At 34.0% G+C, this 27,749-nt stretch overlaps 1 protein-coding gene across 1 annotated transcript in view; it reads right to left on the bottom strand.

Moving 5' to 3' along the window:
* LOC107287650 (neurobeachin) overlaps positions 1–27,749 on the bottom strand; it is a 90,208-nt gene that overhangs the window by 50,949 nt on the left and 11,510 nt on the right. The window contains exons 4-7 of the mRNA XM_015816174.1: positions 22,932–23,044; positions 11,836–11,976; positions 4,897–5,016; positions 3,029–3,181 (exon numbers count right to left, since the gene is read on the bottom strand). Coding sequence (XP_015671660.1) covers positions 3,029–3,181; positions 4,897–5,016; positions 11,836–11,976; positions 22,932–23,044 — 527 coding nt within the window. The remainder of the gene's footprint in view (positions 1–3,028; positions 3,182–4,896; positions 5,017–11,835; positions 11,977–22,931; positions 23,045–27,749) is intronic.

Genomic DNA, 27,749 nt, shown 5'->3' with positions numbered 1-27,749 from the left:
CCTGACCTACCACACAGGGTTGACATCAAGTCTGTACTGACTTTCTAGGGGAATGTGGGGAAAAACAAGAGTAATTGAAACAAACCCAAGAGAAGTTAGCTTGGACCCCCTGAATGAATTTTCCCACACTTCATATTTTCTGTGTTTCTGCTTTTGTGTTTTTCTTTTTCTTTTATTGTATATTGTTATAGAGGCAATGGCAAACTATTTCTGAAAAGCTTCCCAGGAAAACTGCAGGGATTTGTCCAAGCAGTCTCTGAGAACTGAACACATGGAATTGTTGCTTATTAAATATGATTCATGTGCTGAATGAGAGGTTATATTAATCAAATCAATCAAAACAATCAATGCAATTTTCTTCCATTTCAATTTAAAGCTGAGTTTCAAATAAACATAACATTCACTAATGATTTGGGAAAACATAATGACACAAGATTCTATCTGGCAAAGAAACTATAAATATCCTTAATTGCCTTATACCAAATTATATTGATACAGATATTTATATTCTATTCTGATCAATTGTTTTTTGCCAGGGAAGTGCTTTATGACCTTAGAAATTTTAAGATGTGTGGACGTCAACTCCCACCATTCTTCAGCCAGCAAGTTATTTTGGGAATTCTGGAAGCTGAAGTCCATACTTCTTAAAGTTGCCAAGGTTGAGGAAGACTTCTCCAGGGACTCAAAAGAAGGCCTTCAGTAGACTTGTCTGACACAAAAAGATATACTCTATTTCTGGAGTAAAATTTCCAATCATCTTGCAAGAGGCCTTTTACAGATGAAATGAGATAGGTGAGACAGTAACCTTATGTGATATTTTCATAGAAATCTAATACTGATATAAAAATGCTTAAGAAAGCACTTTCTTTTACAAAAGAGAATGGATGCTACAATACTACTGGATAAATTATGAGGAGCCTCTGTAATGTGTTGATTTATTCAGAGACAAAGCAGCTCCGGGAAATGCACTTTAACAAGTAAACCTGAAATAGTCTTATTAGATTCGGCACCCATAAATTCTAATTTAGATTATAAAACATAATGGACATAAAAGCATTACATTCAGCCATCTGGGTTTGATGGATAATTTTACATTTATTTTAAACATATATAATTAACTTTTAATATTTTTATTATTTTAATAATGGCTTGAATACATATATAAATATATAAAATATAATTTGTAAAGTAAATGTAAAAATATTACCATAATTTATTTCTATATTTACAATGCATGCCTACTCAGCAGCAAATCATGTGTATAGTGAAGCTTATTCTGGGAGAAGGTGCACTGAACTGTATTTCACTTGTCTGAAATGGTATAGGGCAGTGGTGGCGAACCTATGGCACGGGTGCCAGAGGCGGCACTCAGAGCCCTTTCTGTGGGCACCCGCGCCGTCAGCCCAGTCCTAGGCCTTCAGCTGGGTTTTATAAAACCTTTTCGCTTTAGACCTCCGCTGCCGTGTGCCAAAAAAAAAAAAGGTTCAATCAGTCAATTTCAACTTCTCGCAGGAAAAAAATATATCTTGCAAAATTGGAATTGATTGATTGAACTTTTTAGTCCCACCCAGTCTCCTATTACCACTGCAGCCACATCCACCCAATGGGCCATGCCCACCCAATGGGCCACACCCACCCGGCACTCGACAATGCATAAGTGGGTTTTGGGTTGCAGTTTGGGCACTCGGTCTCTAAAAGGTTCGCCATCACTGGTATAGGGTTTCCTGCGTGAGCAGAGAGTTGGACTAGAAGATCTCCAAGGTCCCTTCCAGCTCTATTCTGATTGATTGATTGTATCCTTTATATCATGGATGTCAAAGTCACCAGGTCATGTGACATATCGCGACGTATCATGACTTTTCTTGCATTGCTGTGCCTCTGTATGATGTAACCGGCCTGTGGGCTGGCAGTTTGACACCCCTGCTTTATGTAGTTAACTTTGGGATTTTTGTGCTTTTTGGAAAAGCACTGTTGGGGTTATATAATTAATATTTGTCAAATGTTTGTCTGTAAAATTTATATCACCTGCTTCCTCCTGCCAATTTTCCTCACAATACAGTGCCTTTGAGAAGGATTGACTGAGAGAGTGTGACTCGCTTAACGACACTAATGAGTTTCTGTGGCTGAAAAGGACCAGAATTTGGTCTTTTCAGTCTTTCCTTTACCACTCCACCATACTAGTTAGGAAAGTATTGTTTTATATGTATGATAAAATAACTAGCAAATAATATTGTATCCCAAAAAACAGTTTCCAGAGGTGTATCTATTAATATTTTGCAGAGAAAGCAACAGAGTCTTGTGGCACTCTTAAGATGAAAAAAATATAATTTTATGTTTGTGTGTTAATATACAAAGAACAATTCAGCTTGAAAGAGGTCGCTTCGTCGATGTACGTATGTGTATATGTGTTCCTTTCGTCAAACTTGTTGAAATAAGGACTGATATACATAAAAATATAAACGGAAAGATTTACATCATAAACATAATTGTGAAAAAGGTAAAAATGGATGATATTGAAAAGACTATTTATATAAAAGGAAACATGACGAAACTAATCTCCCAAAATTAGTGTTTATTCAGAAAAATATGGATTTTGAGGTATAATTGTGTTTCATTTGTTGATTAAACTGAGACTGAATTAGATATGTGTGCATATAATGCTAATACTTTTCTATAATAATCCTAACCGATAATATTTTTTGTACTGATCTTTTTTTTTCAGGAAATCAATGGAATTTTTATTAGGGACTGTAAGAACTATAAGAACCTTTATCAGGTTGAACAAAATAATTAAATTTATCACAGGAATTATGGCTTTATCATAAGCCTACACTAAGGAAATTCCAATGAAAATCATTGCATAAAGCCCAGTAGTGTTAATACAGGATAGTTGCAATCAAATAACTCCTTTGTGTGTTTTTGCCTTTATATTTTCAGTTGTTGCTTTACAGTGAATAAGAACAAGGCTATATTAGCTTATACATTCTGTGCAGTTGTTAGCAAGCTTGATTAAAAAAAAACCCCTTACCATTCTATTGATGCGGACAAAGTCTTCAGGCTTCTTGGCCCAAGGGGGAAGCTCAACATCATTCACAATAGTTTCATCTTCTCTGGCTCCAAAATTATATCCATTACTGTTGACAAACATTTCTGGCAGGTAGTAAAACTCTGGAATTAGTTCCTGTTTACAAAAGAAACAAGCTTTATTATTCATCATGCAAAATCTGCATTTTTTTGCACAGACAAAATTATTCAAGAAATCTTATTTTGTTGCTTTTAATTTTGAAGTTCAACTTTGTTTCATTGCTTACTACATTACATTTGTATGTTTAAAACATCTTAAGTAATTTCTCTATTGATAGATATGTTCCGGTCTACCAGAGTCTTGAATGGCATTTACTTTATATATACTGCTCAAAAAAATAAAGAGAACATTTTACCATGGAACTGAAGGGGTTTGCGTTCCCTTTATTTTTGTGAGCAGTATATTTAGAGTGAATCTTAGTCGAAAAAACAGATGGCTAACAAATACTTCTGATAAGAAAATCTTGCATTTTGTCTTTCTAAAAGGACTGCGACATTAAATCAAAGTTTCATGCCAATCATCACTTTTCACAAGATGTGAACACAAAAGGATTTCAGCCTCCAGAAATATGCATAGATTCTCCTCTCCACATGCATAGTTCTTTCTACCAAACTGGGGTATTATATTATTCTTCTATTTTAAAGTTCAATGATAAAATATAACACTAAAATATATTCTTTATTCTTCATTTGAAAAAATGTGTATTAATTCACATATTGCTATTGATGATTGCAGGTCAAAAACCATACCTTCCATGTTGTGCTAATTAAATATTGGGGAACATAGATTTCCAATGGAATCCAAACAATAAAAGAACCTAGTAACAGTTTTATGAGTTTACCTGTCTTTTGTTCAACCAATTATTCTTACCTTCTAAGTCAGAGCAGAAATTCAATACATAAATAATGTAATTCCTAGTAGCATTAGTATGGATAGACTTCTAACTTATAGGAGCCTTTAGAAACAATTCTAACAATATATATTTAAAAAAAAGACTAAAAGGGATTTACAATAAGTGTAAACAATTTCAATATATCTTCTGATTTCAAGCAAGTATATAATGATACAATTGAATGAATAAAGATATTTATTTATCATTTTAAAAAATGCTGTTTATGTAAGTATATATTTTTATGGGATTTCTAGACTGCCAACGAATTGAAACTGAGAGGACCTTATTTTTTAATATAAAGCAAGAAACATGGGTTTCATAGTACAATAAAAAAACTTATAAAATCCATTTATGCAAGAATGAGTGCATGGCAATACTTCAAAAAGCATCCTTGTTCTCTAGTCGTTTCCATGTATTATGTAGATATAAGTTTAATCTAATGTGTATTGTTGCATAATATCCTGAGGCACAATGAGGTAAAAGCTAAGGCTTACACAAAACATACATTTTAAATGTATCTTGTCATTAATGCTTTATTAATTGCCCCAGGCAATGGAAAATTCATGCTAGAAAAGCTATAACAATATAACACTTTAAGGTCACATCCAATCTTGCTGTATTTATGGAATGGGCCAAATATTAACAGCAGGAAAAAACAATTTATTGGGCTTTTCTCCAATCTGTGATTATTTGATTTAAATTGGGATAGAATTCTTTATTTATTTGATCAGGAACAAAAGATCTTTTAATGGCTCAGATATTGGTAAAGCTTGTATTCATCATAGTATGTAAAATAGGCATTTAAAAATGATGATATCATTGTACTTTCTTTTCTGCGTATGTGAAATACAACCCTCCCCCTCTCCATTTTGCAATTGTAGCATATAATCATACTGACAGCCATCCAATTACTTCTTACTTTGACATCTGAAGTGTCTCGTTGGCTATTCCTCCATGATCTTGCCACTGAAGAAAAAGTTCGATCTGGATGATCAAATTTGCCATCATTTGCATTGAGGAAGAAAGTTGTAAAAGGCTCCTACCATTAAAAAATGAGACAGAGAAAGTACTGTAAAAAGCCAAGTGGTAAAAGCAGTAATAGGATTAAATTTTACAATTAACTAGGAAACAATTAATAAGCACTTTGTATCAAATCATTGCATGTTTCATTTTTTGATGTGACTAATAAAGCACAATAAAAAGCAATATTTGAATCAGAGAATGGAAAGATTCCTACAGGTCTTGTACATTAAACAGACATAAGTATTCTAAATAATCCAAGAATATTTTTTATATTTTTATATGATTTTTGGATAATTCTTTGAGAAGAATTATCTCTATCCAAAGGTCATATAAATGAAGAAAGGAAATTGAATTGGAAGGAACCTTGGAGATCTTCTAGTCCAGCCCCCTGCTCAAGCAGAAGAACCTATACCATCTCGGACAGGTGATTGTCTACTTTCTTCTTAAAAATCTTTAGTGATGAGACACCCACAATTTCTGGAGGCAAGCTGTTCCACTGGTTGATTGTCCTCACTGTCAGGAAGTTTCTCCTTAATTCCAGGTTGCTTCTCTCTTTGACCAGTTTCCAACCATTGTTTCTCTGGTGCTCTGGTGAACAACGTGACCCCCTCTTCCTTGTGGCAGCCCCTCAGATACTGGAACACTGCTATCATGTCTCCCCTATTTCTTCTTTTCTTTAGACTAGCCAAACACAAGTCCCACAGCCGTTCTTCATATGTTTTAGTCTCCAGACCTTTGATCATCTTAGTTGCTCTTCTCTGATTTTTTTCCAAACTCTCAACATCTTTTTTGTGATATGGTACCAAAATTGGCTGCAGTATTCCAGGTGTGGTCTTACTAGGGTTTTATAAAGTGGTACTAATACTTTGCATGATCTTGATTCTATGCCTCTGTTTATACAACCCAGAATTGTATTAGCTTTTTTGGTTGCTGTTGCATATTGCGGGCTCATAGTCAAGTGATCGTCCACTAGGACTCCAGGGTACCTCTCACAGTTACTGTTTTTAAGCCAGGTCTTGCCAATCTGTACTTGTACCTTTGATTTTTCCTGCCTAAATGTAAAACTTTGCTTTTCTACACATTGAAACTCATTTTGTTTGATAGGGCCCATTGTTCAAGTTTGTCTAGATCTTTTTGGATCCTGAGTGTGTCTTCTGGGTGTTGGCTACTCCTGTCAGTTTGGTATCATCTGCAAATTTGATGAGTTCCCCTTCAAATCCATTATTATTATTATTATTATTATTATTATTATTATTATTATTATTATTATTATTATTATTATTATTATTATCTAAGTCATTTATGAAGATATTGAAGAGTACTGGGCCTAAGATGGAACCTTGTGGTACCCCACCGCTTACTTCTCTCCATGTGGATGTAGTGCCATTGAGGACTACTCATTGAGTACAGTTTGTCAGCCAGCTACATATCTATCTGGTGGTGATGTTGTCTATTCCACCTGTTATGTACAGTATGTTCAAATATTTCAAGTTTTAAACAATGAAATAAAGCAGCAAATATTAATAATTTCTAAAAAGTGATTTCAGTGAAAGCGATTTAAGAATGAGTTTTTCACCCACCGAAATAGATATGAAAGTCCTTAATTGGGAAGAATTCTCCCAAAATTATATACGTCATTAAATGCAGTTTCAAATGTAAGTTCAGTACTTTGGTTTCAGATTTTTAATAAGAAAGGAAAAAATCTCTTCTTAATAGTTATTTCAGAATGCTTCTGGTGAAACAAAATAATCTCAGTTTTTATATCAGGCTCCTGTTACCCACTTTCAGCAATGAAATATGCAGTTACCAACTATTACTGTGATTTCTCAGTTTTTCAGTGAAAAGCACAATAAAGCTGTTGCGTGAGCTTTAAAAAGCTGAAAGTATTGAAATAAGAAAACAAAATATCCCTCAACCTACAATTTAAAAGAAAATCCTGGCATACCACTTGTAAATAAACCCACCCATTTAATATCATTGATCCCCCATTTCACATCATCCCTCATCTTTCTTATCTACTAAGTGCAGACCCTAGGCATGAAAATATTATTCACCACTATTGTAAAGGGTGCAGATATCTCAATACTATTCTGAATTGCAGCAATGCTCTAGTATACTGGATTTGTTTGCAAATCCATCTAGCCAAGCAACTTTAATGGAATTCACACTTAAATTTAAGTACAAAATGTTTCCATAATTTGTGCCATAGTCCAGAGTATTAGGTATACTTGCTGACCTGAGTTATTTATAAAAATAGTAAGGGATATAAATACATAAATAAAAATTTATAGAATAATATCCTTAGTATAATACCTTATAAGAAGGATGCTCCAGAGATTCATCACCAGGGCCACACGGAGGAATTTTTGAAGCATTTAGAGAAGTGGCTCTCAACCTGTGGTCCACAGACTCCTGGGGGCCTGTGATGTTGTTACGTTATGATTTAAATCTTGAGTTAAGTCTTGGGGGTCCGTGGCCATGGTCTGTGGCCACAAAAGGTATTTAAAGAGATCCATAGTGAACAAAAGGTTGAGAACCACTGATTTAAAGGATAAAATTGCTTGGATTCCTTCACAGTTGGATACTGTGTGTGGTGCAAGTTCTATGGAGATGCTCAGGGAATGGACTTAGTTATCTAGGAATGATTTGATTCTGTTGGACCTAAGGAAGAGGACAGGGTCCTGTGGAATGCAAATGCCATTACCTGCAAATTAGATCCATGTCCCTCCTTACTGGTTAAGACTACCTGGGAACCCTACCATGCTGGACAATTTTCTCCCAATCTCCCACCTTTCTAGAAAAGATGGTTGAGAAGATGGTGATGTTGCAATTCCATAGGACTTTCGAAGAAAAGGATTATCTGGGCTCTTTTCAGTCAAGTTTCATGCCCTGATAGAGGACTGAAACATCAATAGTTGCATGCATGGAAGATGCAGGAGCGAGGGTGGAAGTGGTGCATTTATCCTTGCTTTCCTTGGCTTCTCTGTGGCTTTGAATACCATTGACCATTGTATCCTTTTGGGCTGACTTAGGGAGTTGAGGGTGGGTGGAACAATTTTGTGCTGCTTCACTTCCTTCCTTCGAGGCCGATCCCAATCAGTGTTAATAGGGAACAAGAGTTCCAGCTCATGGCCCCTCATTTGTAAAACTCAGTGCTCTCTCTGCTCCTTTTTAACATCTACATGAAGCCGCTGGTTGAGATCATCTGTCACAATGGGATGAAGCATCACCAACAAGCTGATAATATCCAGTTATATATCTCTGTCCCAGGTGAAGTGAGTGATGCAGTGGATGAACTGAATATCTTGCCTGCCCAACTTCATGGCAGTTGGACCAAAGAAATGAGAGGCCTGTAAGAAGCTCCATTTTCTTGTCATGCCCTACTTTTCTGTTTTGGGCAAATATTGTCATCTGAAATTGAATATTAAACAGAGTGGAAGAACAAGAAAGGAGAGGTGTATTTTGCTTCCATATCTAGGCTGTAGCAGTTAGTAGAGATGACTATAAGGTCACAGTAAAAAACAAACTTTGGGAGGAACGTCTTTGCGGCTAACTATCTTTTGTCAAGAATTTTATATTTCAGTTATGGCAGCCCTAGTTTATCCTTCCCATTCTGTTTTTTTAAAAATCAAGATGGCCTTTACCTCTGTATTCTTAGGCAAGTAACAAAGGGGGGATAACACTCTGTTAGGAAAATATTATGTGATGGTATTGAAACTAAGGCATTAACTAGCTTACCAACCCATAGGTAAATCTGAAGGGCTGGAATATCTTTTACTTGGAAGGGGACAACTTGAATCATATTTTCTTCTGCTTGACCAAGCAAAACAGAGAAAGGTGCCTGCCTTCCATATCATGTAAAGGAGCAGATGATTGAGGCTGATAGTAGAAAGGAACAAACAAATCCTTCATGAACAGTCTCCTAAATTTGCAAAAAGTACTCCAGGTTATTAGTTCTATTGCCTTATTAGCAGAATAATTCTTGAATGTGAGCTTCTAAGCTCTAAAAAAAACCCTCCAAATCTTGTTCAGAAGTCAGTTCTCACCAAGATACAATTAGCAACATGTGAAGTGTCACTGGTTTCCTTTCATGTTACCAAGAGGTATGAGATAATGCCAAATTATTGATTTATTTAAGCAAATATTGTTAGAAGCCATGACCAGCTTATCTGTTTTGGATTCATCTATATGAAGCATATATTCATGTATTCACATATCATATATTCATGTATATGACAAGCTAATTTGGTCTAATGTTAAGGTACCAAACTATAAAATGAAAGACTGTCAGTTCAAGTCCAGTCTTAAAGCCAGCTGGGCTAAGTGACCTTGGGCCAATCACTCTCTTTCTCAATCGCCTCACAGGTGTTGTTGTTGTGGGAAAAATAGGAGGAAGGTGTATTGGAAAATATATTCATTGGCTTGAGTTATTTTAAAAATAATAAAGGTGGGATACAAATAAATAAATAATGTATATGATAGGTAGATATAGATACTATTATGTACATGACTTTACACATGATAAAACAAAATGCTATTATTACAGTGTTTTCTATAAAGAGGGCTGGATATAGTGTAATGAGTAAATAATAAATAACAAGGAATGGGATATTGCTCAGCAGGTGAATTCCTATTCAGGCCAATTCTTCTCCAGAATACTCCATTCCACTGAAACAGGCTTTGTGCAAGAACCTCTCAAAGGCTCACTAAATATATTTCAAACACTTCCTCATGTTGCTGAACATGTCTGTCCACAGCTGACATTTCCACAAAAGTGACACCAAAGCAAGGCATCTTTGATGATTTTGCACGGTTCTATAATACTACCTTCTAATTAAAGAATACTGTGTATAAATCAATGGTAAGCTTTCAGTAAACCATTTGACACTATCAAATATAATTCCTACTCGTATGAATAAAATATATATTTTTAAAAAACCGAAGTTGGCATTTTAAAAGTATAGCACACCACTGTGTATCTTTATTATGAGTTTTAAATAAGATGGTTTTGAAACAGAGTTGAAGCAGAGATTGTAAATATGAAGTGCAGATTATTAAAAAAAAGTAGTAAGGGTAATTACAAGGAATTATGTTAAAATGTAATTATAACTTCCATGACAAAATTATTTAAGAGATTTTGTGTGAAGAGACTTTCTGTGTGAAGGATTAAACCTCCCATAGTTGAACTCCATAGGGGGGGCTATTATACCAAAGTAATATGTCTATCTTTTGGATTTGTAATCCTTAACAATTATGCTGTGCAGACTCATCTACAGTAATCACATAGCTTACACATTTAAAAAAAGTGTACAATATAAATATGAAATCATAATCACAATAACCACTAATAATCACATAATAATCACTTCAATATTCAGAAAGTATTCTTCCTTATTTTAAAAAATTGTATTATAATTTTAAGTTAAAATATTGTGGAATTTGATGCACAATGAATTTAATAAAATACATCATAATTATGCATTAAATTCCAAAATATTTTGATCTAAAAACATCTACATTTCCCTTCATGTGAAATATATATTTGTTTTGTCAAGAAGGAAATTAGAATCCAAGTTAAAGTAATAAAATTTGAAGAATAGTACAGTTCAAATGATGATGGCATTTCAATCCATGTATTGGTTAAGGATGTGCAAATTAGATTTGCTCACTTACAAAATGAGCAAAGGTGGACCAAATTCCCCAATAATCCTAATTTTTTTCAATCTAAATTTTTATTTTGTTCTGCTTTTTGTATGCATTGTTGTACAAACAAAAAAAAACCTCATATGAGTTTCAGTATCATATTCATGGATATAACATTCAGTTGTATCAGTCCTATGGTTAGCATGCTGATAAGTTTGGAAATCTGTTATAATTCACACTGTCACAAGCTCAGCAGTGTGTCTCCTCCCCTCCCCTCTTTCTGAGTCCTTATTCTAGAGTTGTTGAATGGTCCCAATCTCTGGCCTTGGTGACAATGTTGCACAAAAAGGTGTTTTTGTAGTAGAATAGCTAAAGCCTGTAATGCCTCTTGAATGAATACTTCCTAGTCCCCCATTTCTTGAAAATGGATAAAATGATATTCCTGGTACAGGACTTGTTAGTTTCATTCTAGACTTAGGTGTTTATTGGCAGGTCTTTCCTCTTTAATCTGTGTCTCCAATCCTTGCACTGTAATACTCTTCATGTTCTTTCTAAGAAAAATGACCTAATATATGTTTTTGGCTTTGGACTTTGGGCCTTGAAATTGGACTATGCTCCATTTTATCTTTTTTATCTTATTCCCTGTTATACTCTCCAGTGACTTTTGCTATTGTGCAGAAATTTTGGAGGTCCCTTGGTCCCCCACTTTTCAGGAATCAACCTGATTCTAAAGAAAGCGCTCCCCGATAATCTTAGGACAACAATCAAGGTTAACATATTGAAGAATTGTTCAAAAACACATTGCTTTACGCTACTTTACTTTGTTGTCAGCTTCTTCAGTTGTCAAAAGACTTTTGGAAAGCCTCAAATAAAACCCTAACCTACCTGTGACATGTACATGTGTGAATGGCATCAGCACAATGTTATCTCAAATTCCTTGGGTTGGCCTTGTTATGTCAGAAATCATACTGTCTCATTATATTAACTCCTATTGTGAGCCTTCTCTTTCTGTAGGCAATTGTAATGAGATCATGGTTGCACTGGAATATTAGGATTCTTCTCTCCTTAAGGTTGACTTGTTTATTTCCCTAAAATTTCAGTTCTATAATTAAACATTTTTTTAAAAATACAAAAGACAGCAGACAACTTTATCTATAAAGATACGAAAGATAAAAATGGCAAAAATACTTACAATGCGAACAAGCCACGCTAATGTACAGGTTGATGTAGAATAATGAGTGTTATAATGATAAGGTGGAGTTTGATCATTTTCCCATGTCTCATAGCGTTCTGCATAAAAGACTGCTCTCTTTGGGTTTAAAGCACCAATGGGCTGTAAAGAGAATACATAAGTAAGCTTTATAAACCTGCATTCCATTTTTCTTCTACATTCTTTAATATTCACAATATATGACATTCACCAGCCAAAAACTGATAACTCATTCTGTTTTACTGTAATATGATTGGACTGCTTGAGATGGAATGGGAATTTCATGTGAGAAGCTTGAATTACTAAACACACTATTTCTTCTGTGTGATACATCTACAAATGTCATGATCATCTCAAAGGAAAAAAAGCAGGAGAGATATGGTGGCATCTTTTCAAACTAACATGTTTTATTAAAGACTATAGCTCACTTCATAGGTAGCTAAATTCATGAAGGATGTAAATTGGAATAAGAGATAGAGATAGGGAGGGAGAGGGAGGGAGGGAGAGAATAGAAAGATGGCAATTTTGTAGATACAAGTTACATGTGAGTCACACTGGTATCTTTTCAATTCATACTTGTGTTTGCTGAGACTTTGTTCAATTGTGCTGGTAAAGTTTCTTTGTTTGAAAACAGTTAATCTGAAATCTGTAACAGAGTATCCTTGGAAGTTAAATTGTTCTGTTGGTCCTTGTTTTGTTCTGTTGGAGGTCTTCTAGTTCTATCCCCTGCCCAAGCAAGACACCTTATAGCATTACAGACAAATAGCTGTCCAATCTCTTCTTAAAAACCTCACAACTTCTGAAAGTAAGCCGTTTCACTGATTAATTGTTCTGTCATGAAATTTCTCCTTAATTCTAGGCTGAATTTCTCTTTGATAAGTTTCCATCCGTTACTTTTTGTCTTGCCCTCAGGTGCTTTGGAGAATAGGTTGTCCCCCTTTTCTTTGTTACAGCTTTTCAAATATTGAAAGACTATTATGTCACCCCTAGTCCTTCTCTTCGTTGGAGTAGACCAGGGGTAGGCAACCTTGGCTCTTTTATGACTCGTGGACTTCAACTCCCAGAATTCCTGAGCCAGCCATTCTGGCTCAGGAATTCTGGAAGTTGAAGTCCACGAGTCATAAAAGAGCCAAGGTTGCCTACCCCTGGACTAGACATACCAAATTGCTGCAACTGTGTCATATGTTTCAGCCTCCAACCCCTTAATTATCTTTGTTGCTCTTCTCTGCACTCTTTCCAGTGTCTCAACTTTTTGTATCATTATGACCAGAACTGGACACAATATTCCAAGTGTGGTCTTATCAAGGCAGTACATAGCAGTACTAATACTTCATGTGATTTTGATACTATTCCTCTGTTGATGATGCATAGGACTGCATTGGCTTTTTTGGCAGCTGCAGAACACTACATGAGCCAGAACTCCTAGATGCTCTCACAGTTACAACTATTGAGCCAGATACAAAGTTGTTGTGGGGAAAATAGACAGAGGAAGGAGTATTAGATAAGTTTACCATCAGCTGTTTATAAAAGAGTAAAGACAGGCTATAAACAAACAAACATTCTTTAGAAAACAAAAATTGAACAGATTCTCCTTCTTGGAGTGTTTTTTTTAAAGTTTTCTTACACTAATTGGATCCCTTAATATGCTATGAATAGTGAACACTGATATACTATGAAAGCTTGTAGTAACACACTAAAGAAAACACAGAAAAATCTGTCCTTTTGTCTTATCATATTCAGGAAGTTCTAATAACCTTATCAAACTCTTTTGCTGCTTTCATAGTTTATCCACAATTTTATCTGAAGAGAAACTTCTGATTTCCTATGGAAATTGATAATTTGCCACAACTTATCTATTTATTTAATGTATTTATTTTATTTAATTATAACTATCATAGAATGACAAGTTCAACTTTTCTCGTATATCATGGAAATAGAGAACGCATATTTTGATGGAATTTCCATATATTAATTCATGTGTACATATGCACATTTCAAAAGACTTTAAATTTTCCAGACAATAAATCAAATAACTGTTGAACCAAATCACTTAACAACATTGTTTTTTAATTTCCACCCATTGAACCCACCCAGACCAGTTCTTTTATTCAATTATTACTTTAACTTAGATAATATAGAACCTGCTCCAAAATCAATTTACACCATTCAGTCTGGTCATCCCCATCATTATTGCTCCTAAATCATATTAAATTCATAATCAATGTGGTCTCCAGTGCTGTTCCCTTCTGAATGGTGGATTTCATATTATGAGACAAGGAAACCAGATGGGCAGATCAGTGGCTGACCTGATGTTCTCTTCCTTTTCTTAAAACATCATTAAGCCAGCCAAAAGTAATCCACTGAAAGAAATGATTGAGCAATCTACTCTACAGTTCAAATTTTAACTTCAAAAATAATTTCATTTCTATTTCCTGTAAAGGGACATCACATGGAAAAATGACTGGCAGTACCCCATAGCCTGCACTATTTATCTTCTAAATGAAATATTAGTGAGATTATTCCTGTCTCTACTCATGAGCATTTGAGATTTTAGCTAATTTTAGCTAATACTATAAAGCAGAAAGCGCATCTTAGTTCAGTCCTTTTCTTTGCATGGACTAATTATACTAATATTAATTAAAAAAAACCTTTAAAATAAAAAACATTTTAAAGAATCTAAGCTACAAAAAATGTTAAGTACGGTATATATTTATTAGTTAACCCAAAATTAAATGTTAAAACAAATATAACAATAATCTTATGGTCATACAGTCTTTGTTTTATTCCATAACCTAACAAATTATTCATTATGTTTATTTTAAATGTATATTTAGAAAGACTCTTCATAAACATATCTATTATAACTTTGAAGTAAACACAGTACACTACAACTTAAGTTATTATAAACCTAATCAAAATAATACGTGGGATGTATTGATTATACATTCCAGATACTTATTGAATTAGTTCTAGGTTGCTAATAAGTGCTTGGTAAATATGAAACAAACTATATTTGTTTCAGATTCTTTAAACAAAACAAAACAAAAAACCCTCCAAATGTATTTTACAGGTTCTATCTTGCAGTTAATTTTAGTTTTACCGTAAGTTAATATACCAGGATTTTGGTTTCCCTAAACATTCTGATTGTTTAATACTTTGCTGTGTCAAGGATATGCTAATAGCTTTCTTATGTGTGCAAAATATTTTAGTAATCCCTTAGGATCAAGCTTATCTGATGCAGATTGCACTGCAAGACCTCACTAAACATTCTTGAAAGGAAAGCATGACCCATTTCTTAATCTTTTCCAGGCATCATTGCAACTACTGGAAGAACAATAAAATAAATGTTTATATTTTTTTATTTTATTCAGGTTTCACATGCTATCCAACCTTTTTAGTTTTCTTTGGTTCACTATTCTGTACAACAAAAGTACTCCTTTGAATATAAATTATAACTTTAATATTAATTAATAGTTAAATCATTTCTTTACTGCTTTGCCTTCTTGATTATTCAACAAGATACAGCCTAGCCTTGTAATAGGATTTGGTAAATTTCATGCAGCAAAGGTTGATGCAACATTTCATACAATTGCCAGAATAGCTGTTGAGGTTACAATAATAGAGCCTGAAAAAAAACCCTAACATTTTATTTTAAATATGTTTGGGATCATACTTGACAGGAAAGGACTGTTGTATAATAATCACAGCAGGGATTGGAATTGGGAGTTTTACTTCAGTTGTTAATGGCACATAATCCTTCATTTCTCTTTCATGACCCCTAAAATAGAAATAATTACTTACTATGAGATGGTTTTACCTGCTGATTTTAATTGCTGCTGTTATTGTGATGCATTTTCTTGGCATGACTATTTTTATATATTATTTGAAAACTGTTCTGGAAATTGTTTTGGTGAAAAGCACAACACAATTGTTCCAAAACAAACAAAGACATTCAAATAAATGGTATGTTAAACTACAGTATATTACTATGATTTATAAAAAAGATAGGGACTTTAGCTGTATACCAAATTACATGGGAATAAATCTCAATGAATTTAATAGAAATTAGGCATGTGGAGGAATACAGTGAAAGGTAGATGCGTGAATCAGTGATTTCAATATTTCTGTACAATATCAGATGCCAACAGGATAGATTCTAATATGATTTTAATATTTTTACATGTTTGCCTATTTTCATTTTATACAAAAGACCAAGAAATTCTGATTTCAGCAAGCTTCCAAATTATTTTACGTTCTAATCCTGCTCCTGAATATTACTTTTTTGAAAACATACCCAGTTCTTTTAACTATTTATTTATTAAATGTTTATGCTTCCCATCTCCCCTACCCAGAGGCAGCTATAACTATACACATTAAATCAGTAAGTGAAATGTGTGGTTAATCTGTTCTAAAACACTGTGGATGCTTAGAGTAATTTTAAAGTATCACCTAGCACTGATGATGCTACCTAATTTGGCTAATGAAACATCTGCAAGAAAACAACCAAGCTCACAGAGCAACCCCTCAATATATCAACTTTTGTACGTTCAGCAGAAATAGCTGCAAAAGATGATGAATATAACTGACATAAAAGGCTAGAGTCTGGTATTTAATTTGTATTTTTATAATGTGCTATATTTGTATTTTTATACTGTGCTACAGTTTACGGTATTGATACTAGTTCCAGTTCAATATAAAAATTAGAAGTTAATCCTGCTGACCCAGGATTTCTAGAACTAACCCCTAGTGGGATATAATGTCATGTTTATTTTGATTAGAATCATTGATCAAGCTCATCAAATCCATAAATGTTAGCTAAAATCTATGAAAACTAGTGGCATTTGAACATCTCATAATGTCAAATGGTAACACCAAAACACTTGATGCAAGTAAGCTGCATCATTTAAATGAAGATTAGTATTTGTACACTTTGTCTCTCTTGCCTATGCCTGTGAAGATACTGTGTTCTTATAGATCTCATTCTGTTCTGTCTTCTGATCTGAAGGCATCTTTGAGATTGTCTATAGTAATATGCAGTCTGCTCCATAAATTCAGTATGCCTTCTAATATTAGCTGTTGAAGAACATTCATGGAAGGCTGCTATTGCCCTCATGCTGTGCTGTCGAGTTCTTTGCAAAATAGCATTGTCTTGAAGAACTCCAAGAGTGCCATTGCTAGATAATATAGATGCAAAATGGGGTAGTTAACTATTTATTCAATTTTGGAAAAAGTTTTAATTTGAGATTCTATGCAATATAGTGTTAATTTAGATGAATGCAAGGTGTTGTTAAATATTATTGTGAAATGATGGTTAACTGTTTTTCCTGGAAAAAAACCCAAATAAATATTATTTATTACTTGACATTTCACTTATTAACATTCTCTGAAATAAATCTTATCTTGGAGATTTGCTTTATTAACATATATACAAATTTGCAGATTTATAGAAGAATCCAACTATAATTAATCAAATTCAAATTGTACTATCATTGTTCTATATTGTTTACAAGCAAGGTATATAAATAATTCTTTTCAGATATTATATTATTTCATATCATATATATCATATATTGTCTGATCCAAGAATCTGATATTTAGTCATATACTTTCTTTGATAAATATGTAATTCTCTCATAGATTTGTCAAATATTTATTTAATGACTTAAATGTTCCAAGGCTTACCTGATTACTGATTATTGTATGGGAAAGAAATTTTATTCAGTTCCCAATTAAATAAAAGGTTCTACATGGAAAAGCTTTAGCATTGCTTTAGTCAGACAGTTACTTTGGTTGTATGAAAAATTTCCTGCTTGAAAAAAAAAATCACATTTTCATTTATTCATTAATTAATTTAAACACCTCAATATATTATTACTTCCTTTTCTGTAAACTAAAGTATAACATAAGTAACTCATTATGCTTATTATCTGCCTGTAAAGAATTTTGTGATTAATAATAATAATAAATATTTTTGGCAGATTGAGATGTTTGATGTGTTTCATATTGGTTAATATTAGAAGAATTTGTTATTAGTGATGGAGCTACAATCTATAGTATTTTGCATGATTGGACATAATGAGGGAAAGATCTATTTATATTTTAATGAGCAGAGATGATACAGGATGCTAAAGTCATATACTAATAGCACCATATAATGCACTATACAATTTTATATAAAAACATTTAAACTATTTTTCTTAAAAGAAAACTAAATTAAAATAAAAATTGCAAAAATATTTCTTATTTGAAAGCTTAGTGGGATTCTTACAGGAAGATCCAATCAAGTTGAAAATAAGCAGATCTCCCAATGGCTTGTTCATGCCGAGATAATCTATGGATCTATGACAGTCTCTTTCATTAGCTTTTCAACTTGTCAAACAATAAATGTAACCTCTGACCTTTTGTATGTCTTGAATATAACTTGAAGTCTCAAATGTCTAACTGATAAAACACCTTGACAAATACTTTGCCTTATTTTTCAAACTTACAATTAAATATATATAATGAAATATGAAGACAAATGCTGCATTTTTAAAAAAATATTTTGGAAGAGTTGCTTCCAAACATTTCCTGTTCAACTCAGCAACTAACAAAAGCAGAAACCAATCTTTAAACATGGTAACATAAAGCTGTATCTTTACAATCACACACAAAATTATCCTGATTTCTAAAACCAGACTTCCAAGAACTGTTCCTGGGGCTATTTTGAATAATTACAGAACTAATTATGTACTTTAAAAGTAACTTTGTAGGTCACTTCCTAGAAAAAGAGAAAGGAAATGCCTTATTTAAGGGCAAAAGAGCAGAAATAGAATATTTATGTATGGGCAAAGATGAATGTGTATAACCTATTTGAATTAGAGAACAGCCTATATTTTAAATCTGACCACATCTCAATTGACAATGTAATTATTAAATATTTGTTGCTTTTAGAACTATTGATTGATTTTGAACAATAAATAATTCATTTAAAGTAAGCTCCTAAAACACTTTTCCCCCTTCCAATCAATCACGTCTAATTCCAAGATTCTGTTTGGACAAGTCCTTGTAGTTTTCTCTGCAAGATTTTTCAGAAGTGGTATATCATTGCCTCCTTCTAAGAGGGCTGAGAGTAAGAAAAGTGACTGGCCCAAAGTCACCCATCTGGCTTTGTGTCCAAGGTGGCACTAGAACTCACAATCTCCCGGTTTTAGCTAATGCCTTAACAACTACTGGATCTTTAAACACTTAAATGTAATTAAAACATTCTGTAAAATGTTGTACTCCACGTACATTTTGAATAACTATACCAGTGATGGCGAACCTTTTAGAGACCGAGTGCCCAAACTGCAACCCAAAACCCACTTATGTATCATCGGGTGCCAGGTGGCGTGGCCCATTGGATGGGCATGGCCCATTGGGTGGGCATGGCTTCAGTGGTAACGGCAGACTGGGTGGGACTAAAAAGTTCAATCAATCAATTCCAACTTTGCGAGATCTTTTTTTTCCCGCGAGAAGTTGAAATTGATTGATTGAACCTTTTTTTTTTTTGCACACGGCAGCTGAAGGCCTAGGACTGGGGCGATGGCGCATGTGCACACAGATAGGGCTCTGAGTGCCGCCTCTGGCACCCGTGCCATAGGTTCGCCACCACTGAACTATACCTTTTGCTACACTGGAAATTAATTTTGAAAATAAGAGGATTCAAAAAATTGTGGAGTAGAAAAGTGGGCTTTCTGGACTTGAGATACTGTAAAGTAAACACTACATGCAAAGGAACCACTTAGTCAATGTAGTACTTTAGTATTATGCTAACAGAAACAAATCTCTTAGCCTTTGTTAGACATTCTATTACTATTATACTACTATTGTATATATGTATACATATATACCGGTATGTAAATACTATATTTATCCATTCATCCATATATCCATGAACTCATTCTGAAGAAATTCTAATGAGAAATATTGGAGTGGATAATTTTTTTGCACTATATTATTTCTAATACAATATTGTATCTACTTTCCTGGAAATATCCATTGAAATTATTAAGGCTTAATATTCAATAACAACAATGAAACTAGTGCTAAATATATACAGTAAATGCATCCATTACATTGCTTAATTTAAATGTGTTGTGATTTTTGTTGATAGCATTGCAATAGAATAGAAAGTAGGAAAGAGCATACATTTAAAATACATTATTTAATAAAGTGGTTTTTCTAATTTGTAAAAGTAAATTGATGATAACAAAGTGTAGATATTTCTTAGAAGTTTAGCTTATATTCCAAAATTTACCCTAAACACAACATAACAAACACGATTTGCTAAACTGAACTGAAATTAGGGTTTTACTTTTTGAATTGATTTATTTTATGTAGCAAAAATTTGAAGTGTATTGCAAGACCCAATCTGGCTCGGTCACTGGGACTAGATTGGATCTTGCAACATTATCCTGGGAAGCATATTATACCATTCCAATATGGCCACAGAATTACTTCAATATATGAGAAAAAATGGTAAATGGGTTGACAATATTAACGATCAGTCAAATGCTATGCATCTGTTTTCATAGAAGCAAAAAAGATGTAGATAATAACAACTTGCCTAAAGGAACAGAAAGTTCTGCTATAAACAGTTCCCTGTACATTAGTATTACTTCTAAGATTTTTTATTATATTTCTCTTAAGGATCAAACAGGTGGTTGAGAAGTGAAGTACATTTCACTTATATCTTATATATACATAAATGTATAAGACTAGCTGAATTGTTAACATAAAGTCACATTATCTAATCCAAAAATCCCTTCCCTTCTATAAAAAAAATATTCCTCAGCAGCATTTTAAATTAAATATAATTCATATAGTTATTTGGTAACTCCTCTGTGGGTACTAGTTTTTCTTTTTTAAACACATAAAAGTGATTAATGCTTCAAGTCATATTCAGTACGAATAAGTCAGAAATCTTGCTGGTTAGAAAATAGTGCTATTAATGCAAAGGAAGATTATAAAGACCCATCTAATTATCATGACTTTAACTGAAGGAACTAGCTAGGAGTAAGTATTGGGCCCTCCATTTTGATAGGAAAATTTGTGGTTTTGTATACCAAAAAAGCTAAGTGTATATTTTATGAAGGATTTTGTAGTTGCTTTATATATAGATATATCTAAAGCAGGGGTTTCCAACCAGGGGTGCTCGCACCCCCTGGGGGTACGAGACGATATTCCAGGGGGTGCAAAAACTTGGTTTTTTAAAATTATAGTGTATATGCATAATTTGTTGCCATTATTTCAAACTTTTGTAAGGGGTGCAAGAATATATCAGAAGTATTCTAGGGGTGCGGGGTATAGAAAAGGTTGGGATTACTGATCTAAAGTAAAGTAAAACCTATTTAGCTAAGCTGCTGTCAGTCAGAATAAACAGGACTAATGAGCTACATGTAAGACAGACTTATATATTTTCTTAAAAATGTAAAATAGAAACTAAAACAATGCAGCAATAAATATTAATTTTCTGTTTTATAGTTCTCTTATTTTTCTTGTCAATTTCCATATTTGGGAAGTGTACTAAATAAATATTCTAGACATATGACAGTTTTTAGTGATATGATTTGAAGACATCAACATCAGTTTTAAAATCTTGGGAGGAATCTGTAATTAGAAAATGTTTTATTTTTGTGTGCCATTCAATGAGTTTTCAATCTCAATATAGCATATCTCATATTGCGATATCAGTCTATCTCAATATGGCTCTAAGCATTATTTCTCTTCATAGAAATAAATGGAATATTTTTGGTCACATAGGAACATGATTTCTATGTGAATAATAGATTATATTAACTTAATTACAAGCTTTATTGAACTACATATTGTATCTACTGTTCATTGGGTTGCAAAGTCAAAGGTACTTAGTGACTGAACAACAATAACAAACTGCTATCCAAGAAAACCTGTTTGAGATTCAAGTTTAAAGTAATTGTTAGATATGAACACTCTTTTAAATGTGCCATTACATTATTATTATGTATAATTGTTCATTATAATTCATTACTATTTTGATATATTATGAATTTTGTACCATGGAAGTATTATTTATTATATTGCAATATGCAATGTTGTCTGATGAGCCTCACTGAGTCAGAATAGTGTTGGTGGCACACAATAATAATAATATAAAATCTGATTTCCTTTTTCCTCTACAAAATAAACAGAACTAAATTTAAAATATTCAATGTAAAGTGATAATTCCCCCCCAAATCAGAAAATCTCTTTTTATATTGCTTTATATTAATTATCTTTACAAAATTTGTAGCATTATAATGAAGATCCTGCCTTATGCTATCTGTCCACTACTATATTGTACTGTAACCTTTCACTGGGCAAAACAGTGTGTCATATAGCAACAATTTTAAATCAAGGTACCTCAAATGGGATAACTTATAGCAGGGGTCCCCAACTCCTAGGCCACAACCCACTAATGGGCCGTGGCTTATTCACAACTGGCACACACGTGTGCTCAACCTGCATGAGCGACAGGCCAGCACATGTGCAGGCGTGTGAGCAGCTCAACTTGCATAAGTCAAGTGGCGCGCCATGTGCACATGCCATGCTGCCATTTGTGTAAATTGAGTTGTGCACACACATGCACGCCATCCCACCACTCATGCAGCCAAGTTCCTCTTTCCCCCCTGCTGGGCTGCCAAGCTGAAAAGGTTGGGGACAGCTGACTTATAGAATGCATCCTGCATCCCAAATCCAGAGCCCATGACTGTTGTGGGAGTGAAATTTGGCAAATTTCCTGGCCTTGGTTTCAGTTGCTGGGTATTAGGTAGACCAGTCATACCTAGTACTCTGGAGCTGGATAGTCCAGTCCCACCATTAGCTGGTTAAGATGGCAAGAAGTCAGAATTTGCTCCTGCTCACTTTTTTTTTTTTTGCCTTTGTCATTCTGTTTGTCTTTGTAGGTTAGGAAATATCTCTGAAACAATGACTCAATGGATCACAGGTTAACTAGTGATAATTGAAATGCTTTCCCAAGAGCTAGGATGCATGTTTTCTTTCACAGAATAGAAGTATGCTTCATCACAACTGAAACATACCTTTGAAAGATCTCTGAAGTTTCCTGGCAAGGTGAGATCCAACTCCTCCGATTCATAATTTGTTAATACCCATGGAAACACAGGATACTGATTGAGATCATTATAAGTACGTCCTAATAAAATAATATAAAAATTATGGATGTTTGTTTAAACTACTACTTTATCAAAACAGCAATCAAAACATAATTTTCTTTATAACATTATCAAATGTATTATATTTCATCTGATGGAACTAAACAACTACAGCATATCTAACTATAAGTTCAAGCAAACTACCAACAACATAATATATGTTGGTATTCAAATCTTTCTCCCNATGTAATTATTAAATATTTGTTGCTTTTAGAACTATTGATTGATTTTGAACAATAAATAATTCATTTAAAGTAAGCTCCTAAAACACTTTTCCCCCTTCCAATCAATCACGTCTAATTCCAAGATTCTGTTTGGACAAGTCCTTGTAGTTTTCTCTGCAAGATTTTTCAGAAGTGGTATATCATTGCCTCCTTCTAAGACGGCTGAGAGTAAGAAAAGTGACTGGCCCAAAGTCACCCATCTGGCTTTGTGTCCGAGGTGGCACTAGAACTCACAATCTCCCGGTTTTAGCTAATGCCTTAACAACTACTGGATCTTTAAACACTTAAATGTAATTAAAACATTCTGTAAAATGTTGTACTCCACGTACATTTTGAATAACTATACCAGTGATGGCGAACCTTTTAGAGACCGAGTGCCCAAACTGCAACCCAAAACCCACTTATGTATCATCGGGTGCCAGGTGGCGTGGCCCATTGGATGGGCGTGACCCATTGGGTAGGCGTGGCTTCAGTGGTAACGGCAGACTGGGTGGGACTAAAAAGTTCAATCAATCAATTCCAACTTTGCGAGATCTTTTTTTTCCCGCGAGAAGTTGAAATTGATTGATTGAACCTTTTTTTTTTTGCACACAGCAGCGGAGGCCTAAAGTGAAAAGGTTTTATAAAACCCAGCTGAAGGCCTAGGACTGGGGCGATGGCGCGTGTGCCCACAGATAGGGCTCTGAGTGCCGCCTCTGGCACCCGTGCCATAGGTTCGCCACCACTGAACTATACCTTTTGCTACACTGGAAATTAATTTTGAAAATAAGAGGATTCAAAAAATTGTGGAGTAGAAAAGTGGGCTTTCTGGACTTGAGATACTGTAAAGTAAACACTACATGCAAAGGAACCACTTAGTCAATGTAGTACTTTAGTATGATGCTAACAGAAACAAATCTCTTAGCCTTTGTTAGACATTCTATTACTATTATACTACTATTGTATATATGTATACATATATATGTAAATACTATATTTATCCATTCATCCATATATCCATGAACTCATTCTGAAGAAATTCTAATGAGAAATATTGGAGTGGATAATTTTTTTGCACTATATTATTTCTAATACAATATTGTATCTACTTTCCTGGAAATATTCATTGAAATCATTAAGGCTTAATATTCAAGAACAACAATGAAACTAGTGCTAAATATATACAGTAAATGCATCCATTACATTGCTTAATTTAAATGTTGTGATTTTTGTTGATAACATTGCAATAGAATAGAAAGTAGGAAAGAGCATACATTTAAAATACATTATTTAATAAAGTGGTTTTTCTAATTTGTAAAAGTAAATTGATGATTAACAAAGTGTAGATATTTCTTAGAAGTTTAGCTTATATTCCAAAATTTACCCTAAACACAACATAACAAACACGATTTGCTAAACTGAACTGAAATTAGGGTTTTACTTTTTGAATTGATTTATTTTATATAGCAAAAATTTGAAGTGTATTGCAAGACCCAATCTGGCTCGGTCACTGGGACCAGATTGGATCTTGCAACATTATCCTGGGACGCATATTATACCATTCCAATATGGCCACAGAATTACTTCAATATATGAGAAAAAATGGTAAATAGGTTGACAATATTAACGATCAGTCAAATGCTATGCATCCGTTTTCATAGAAGCAAAAAAGATGTAGATAATAACAACTTGCCTTAAGGAACAGAAAGTTCTGCTATAAACAGTTCCCTGTACATTAGTATTACTTCTAAGATTTTTTATTATATTTCTCTTAAGGATCAAACAGGTGGTTGAGAAGTGAAGTACATTTCACTTATATCTTATATATACATAAATGTATAAGACTAGCTGAATTGTTAACATAAAGTCACATTATCTAATCCAAAAATCCCTTCCCTTCTATAAAAAAAATATTCCTCAGCAGCATTTTAAATTAAATATAATTCATATAGTTATTTGGTAACTCCTCTGGGGGTACTAGTTTTTCTTTTTTAATCACATAAAAGTGATTAATGCTTCAAGTCATATTCAGTACAAATAAATTCAGAAATCTTGCTGGTTAGAAAATAGTGCTATTAATGCAAAGGAAGATTATAAAGACCCATCTAATTATCATGACTTTAACTGAAGGAACTAGCTAGGAGTAAGTATTGGGCCCTCCATTTTGATAGGAAAATTTGTGGTTTTGTATACCAAAAAAGCTAAGTGTATATTTTATGAAGGATTTTGTAGTTGCTTTATATATAGATATATCTAAAGCAGGGGTTTCCAACCAGGGGTGCTCGCACCCCCTGGGGGTACGAGACGATATTCCAGGGGGTGCAAAAACTTGGTTTTTTAAAATTATAATGTATATGCATAATTTGTTGCCATTATTTCAAACTTTTGTAAGGGGTGCAAGAATATATCAGAAGTATTCTAGGGGTGCGGGGTATAGAAAAGGTTGGGATTACTGATCTAAAGTAAAGTAAAACCCATTTAGCTAAGCAGCTGTCAGTCAGAATAAACAGGACTAATGAGCTACATGTAAGACAGACTTATATATTTTCTTAAAAATGTAAAATAGAAACTAAATGCAGCAATAAATATTAATTTTCTGTTTTATAGTTCTCTTATTTTTCTTGTCAATTTCCATATTTGGGAAGTGTACTAAATAAATATTCTAGACATATGACAGTTTTTAGTGATATGATTTGAAGACATCAACATCAGTTTTAAAATCTTGGGAGGAATCTGTAATTAGAAAATGTTTTATTTTTGTGTGCCATTCAATGAGTTTTCAATCTCAATATAGCATATCTCATATTGAGATATCAGTCTATCTCAATATGGCTCTAAGCATTATTTCTCTTCATAGAAATAAATGGAATATTTTTGGTCACATAGGAACATGATTTCTATGTGAATAATAGATTATATTAACTTAATTACAAGCTTTATTGAACTACATACTGTATCTACTGTTCATTGGGTTGCAAAGTCAAAGGTACTTAGTGACTGAACAACAATAACAAACTGCTGTCCAAGAAAACCTGTTTGAGATTCAAGTTTAAAGTAATTGTTAGATATGAACACTCTTTTAAATGTGCCATTACATTATTATTATGTATAATTGTTCATTATAATTCATTACTATTTTGATATATTATGAATTTTGTACCATGGAAGTATTATTTATTATATTGCAATATGTAATGTCGTCTGATGAGTCTCACTGAGTCAGAATAGTGTTGGTGGCACACAATAATAATAATATAAAATCTGTTTTCCTTTTTTCTCTACAAAATAAACAGAACTAAATTTAAAATATTCAATATAAAGTGATAACTTCCCCCCAAATCAGAAAATCTCTCTTTATATTGCTTTATATTAATTATCTTTACAAAACTTGTAGCATTATAATGAAGATCCTGCCATATGCTATCTGTCCACTACTATATTGTACTGTAACCTTTCACTGGGCAAAACAGTGTGTCATATAGCAACAATTTTAAATCAAGGTACCTCAAATGGGATAACTTATAGCAGGGGTCCCCAACTCCTAGGCCACGACCCACTAACGGGCCATGACTTATTCACAACTGGCACACATGTGTGCTCAACCTGCATGAGCGACAGGCCAGCACATGTGCAGGTGTGTGAGCAGCTCAACTTGCACAAGTCAAGTGGCGCGCCATGTGCACATTTGTGTAAGTTGAGTTGTGCACACACATGCACGCCATCCCACCACTCATGCAGCCAAGTTCCCCTCTCCCCCCTGCTGGGCTGCCAAGCTGAAAAGGTTGGGGACAGCTGACTTATAGAATGCATCCTGCATCCCAAATCCAGAGCCCATGACTGTTGTGGGAGTGAAATTTGGCAAATTTCCTGGCCTTGGTTTCAGTTACTGGAAGACAGGCTTAAGATACAGAAGGATCTGGACAGACTTGAACACTGGGCACTATCTAACAAAATGAAATTCAATGGTGAAAAAAGCAAGGTTCTACATTTAGGCAAGAAAAACCAATTGCACAAGTACAGCATAGGTGGCACCTTGCTCAATTTAGTAACTGTGAGAGGGATCTCGGAGTCCTAGTGGACAATCACCTAAATATGAGCCAGCAGTGTGCTGCAGCTGCCAAAAAGGCCAACACAGTGCTAGGCTGCATTAACAGAGGGATAGAATCAAGATCACGTGAAGTGTTAATACCACTTTACAATGCCTTGGTAAGGCCACACTTGGAATACTGCATCCAGGTTTGGTCACCGCAATGTAAAAAAGATGTTGAGACTTTAGAAAGAGTGCAGAGAAGAGCAACAAAGATGATTAGGGGACTGGAGGCTAAAGCATATAAGGAACGGCTGCTGGAATTGGGTATGTCTAGTTTAATGAAGAGAAGGACGAGGGGGGACATGATAGCAGTGTTCCAATATCTCAAGGGTTGCCATAAAGAAGAGGGAGTCAAGCTATTCTCCAAAGCGCCTGAAGGCAGGACAAGAAGCA

Source organism: Protobothrops mucrosquamatus, unplaced genomic scaffold (genome assembly GCF_001527695.2).
Source record: "Protobothrops mucrosquamatus isolate PMUCROS unplaced genomic scaffold, P.Mucros_1.0 scaffold411, whole genome shotgun sequence".
NCBI classification, from domain to species: domain Eukaryota; kingdom Metazoa; phylum Chordata; class Lepidosauria; order Squamata; family Viperidae; genus Protobothrops; species Protobothrops mucrosquamatus.
The sequence above is the reverse complement of the archived record's forward strand: the minus strand, read 5'-3'. Positions and strand labels throughout refer to the sequence as shown.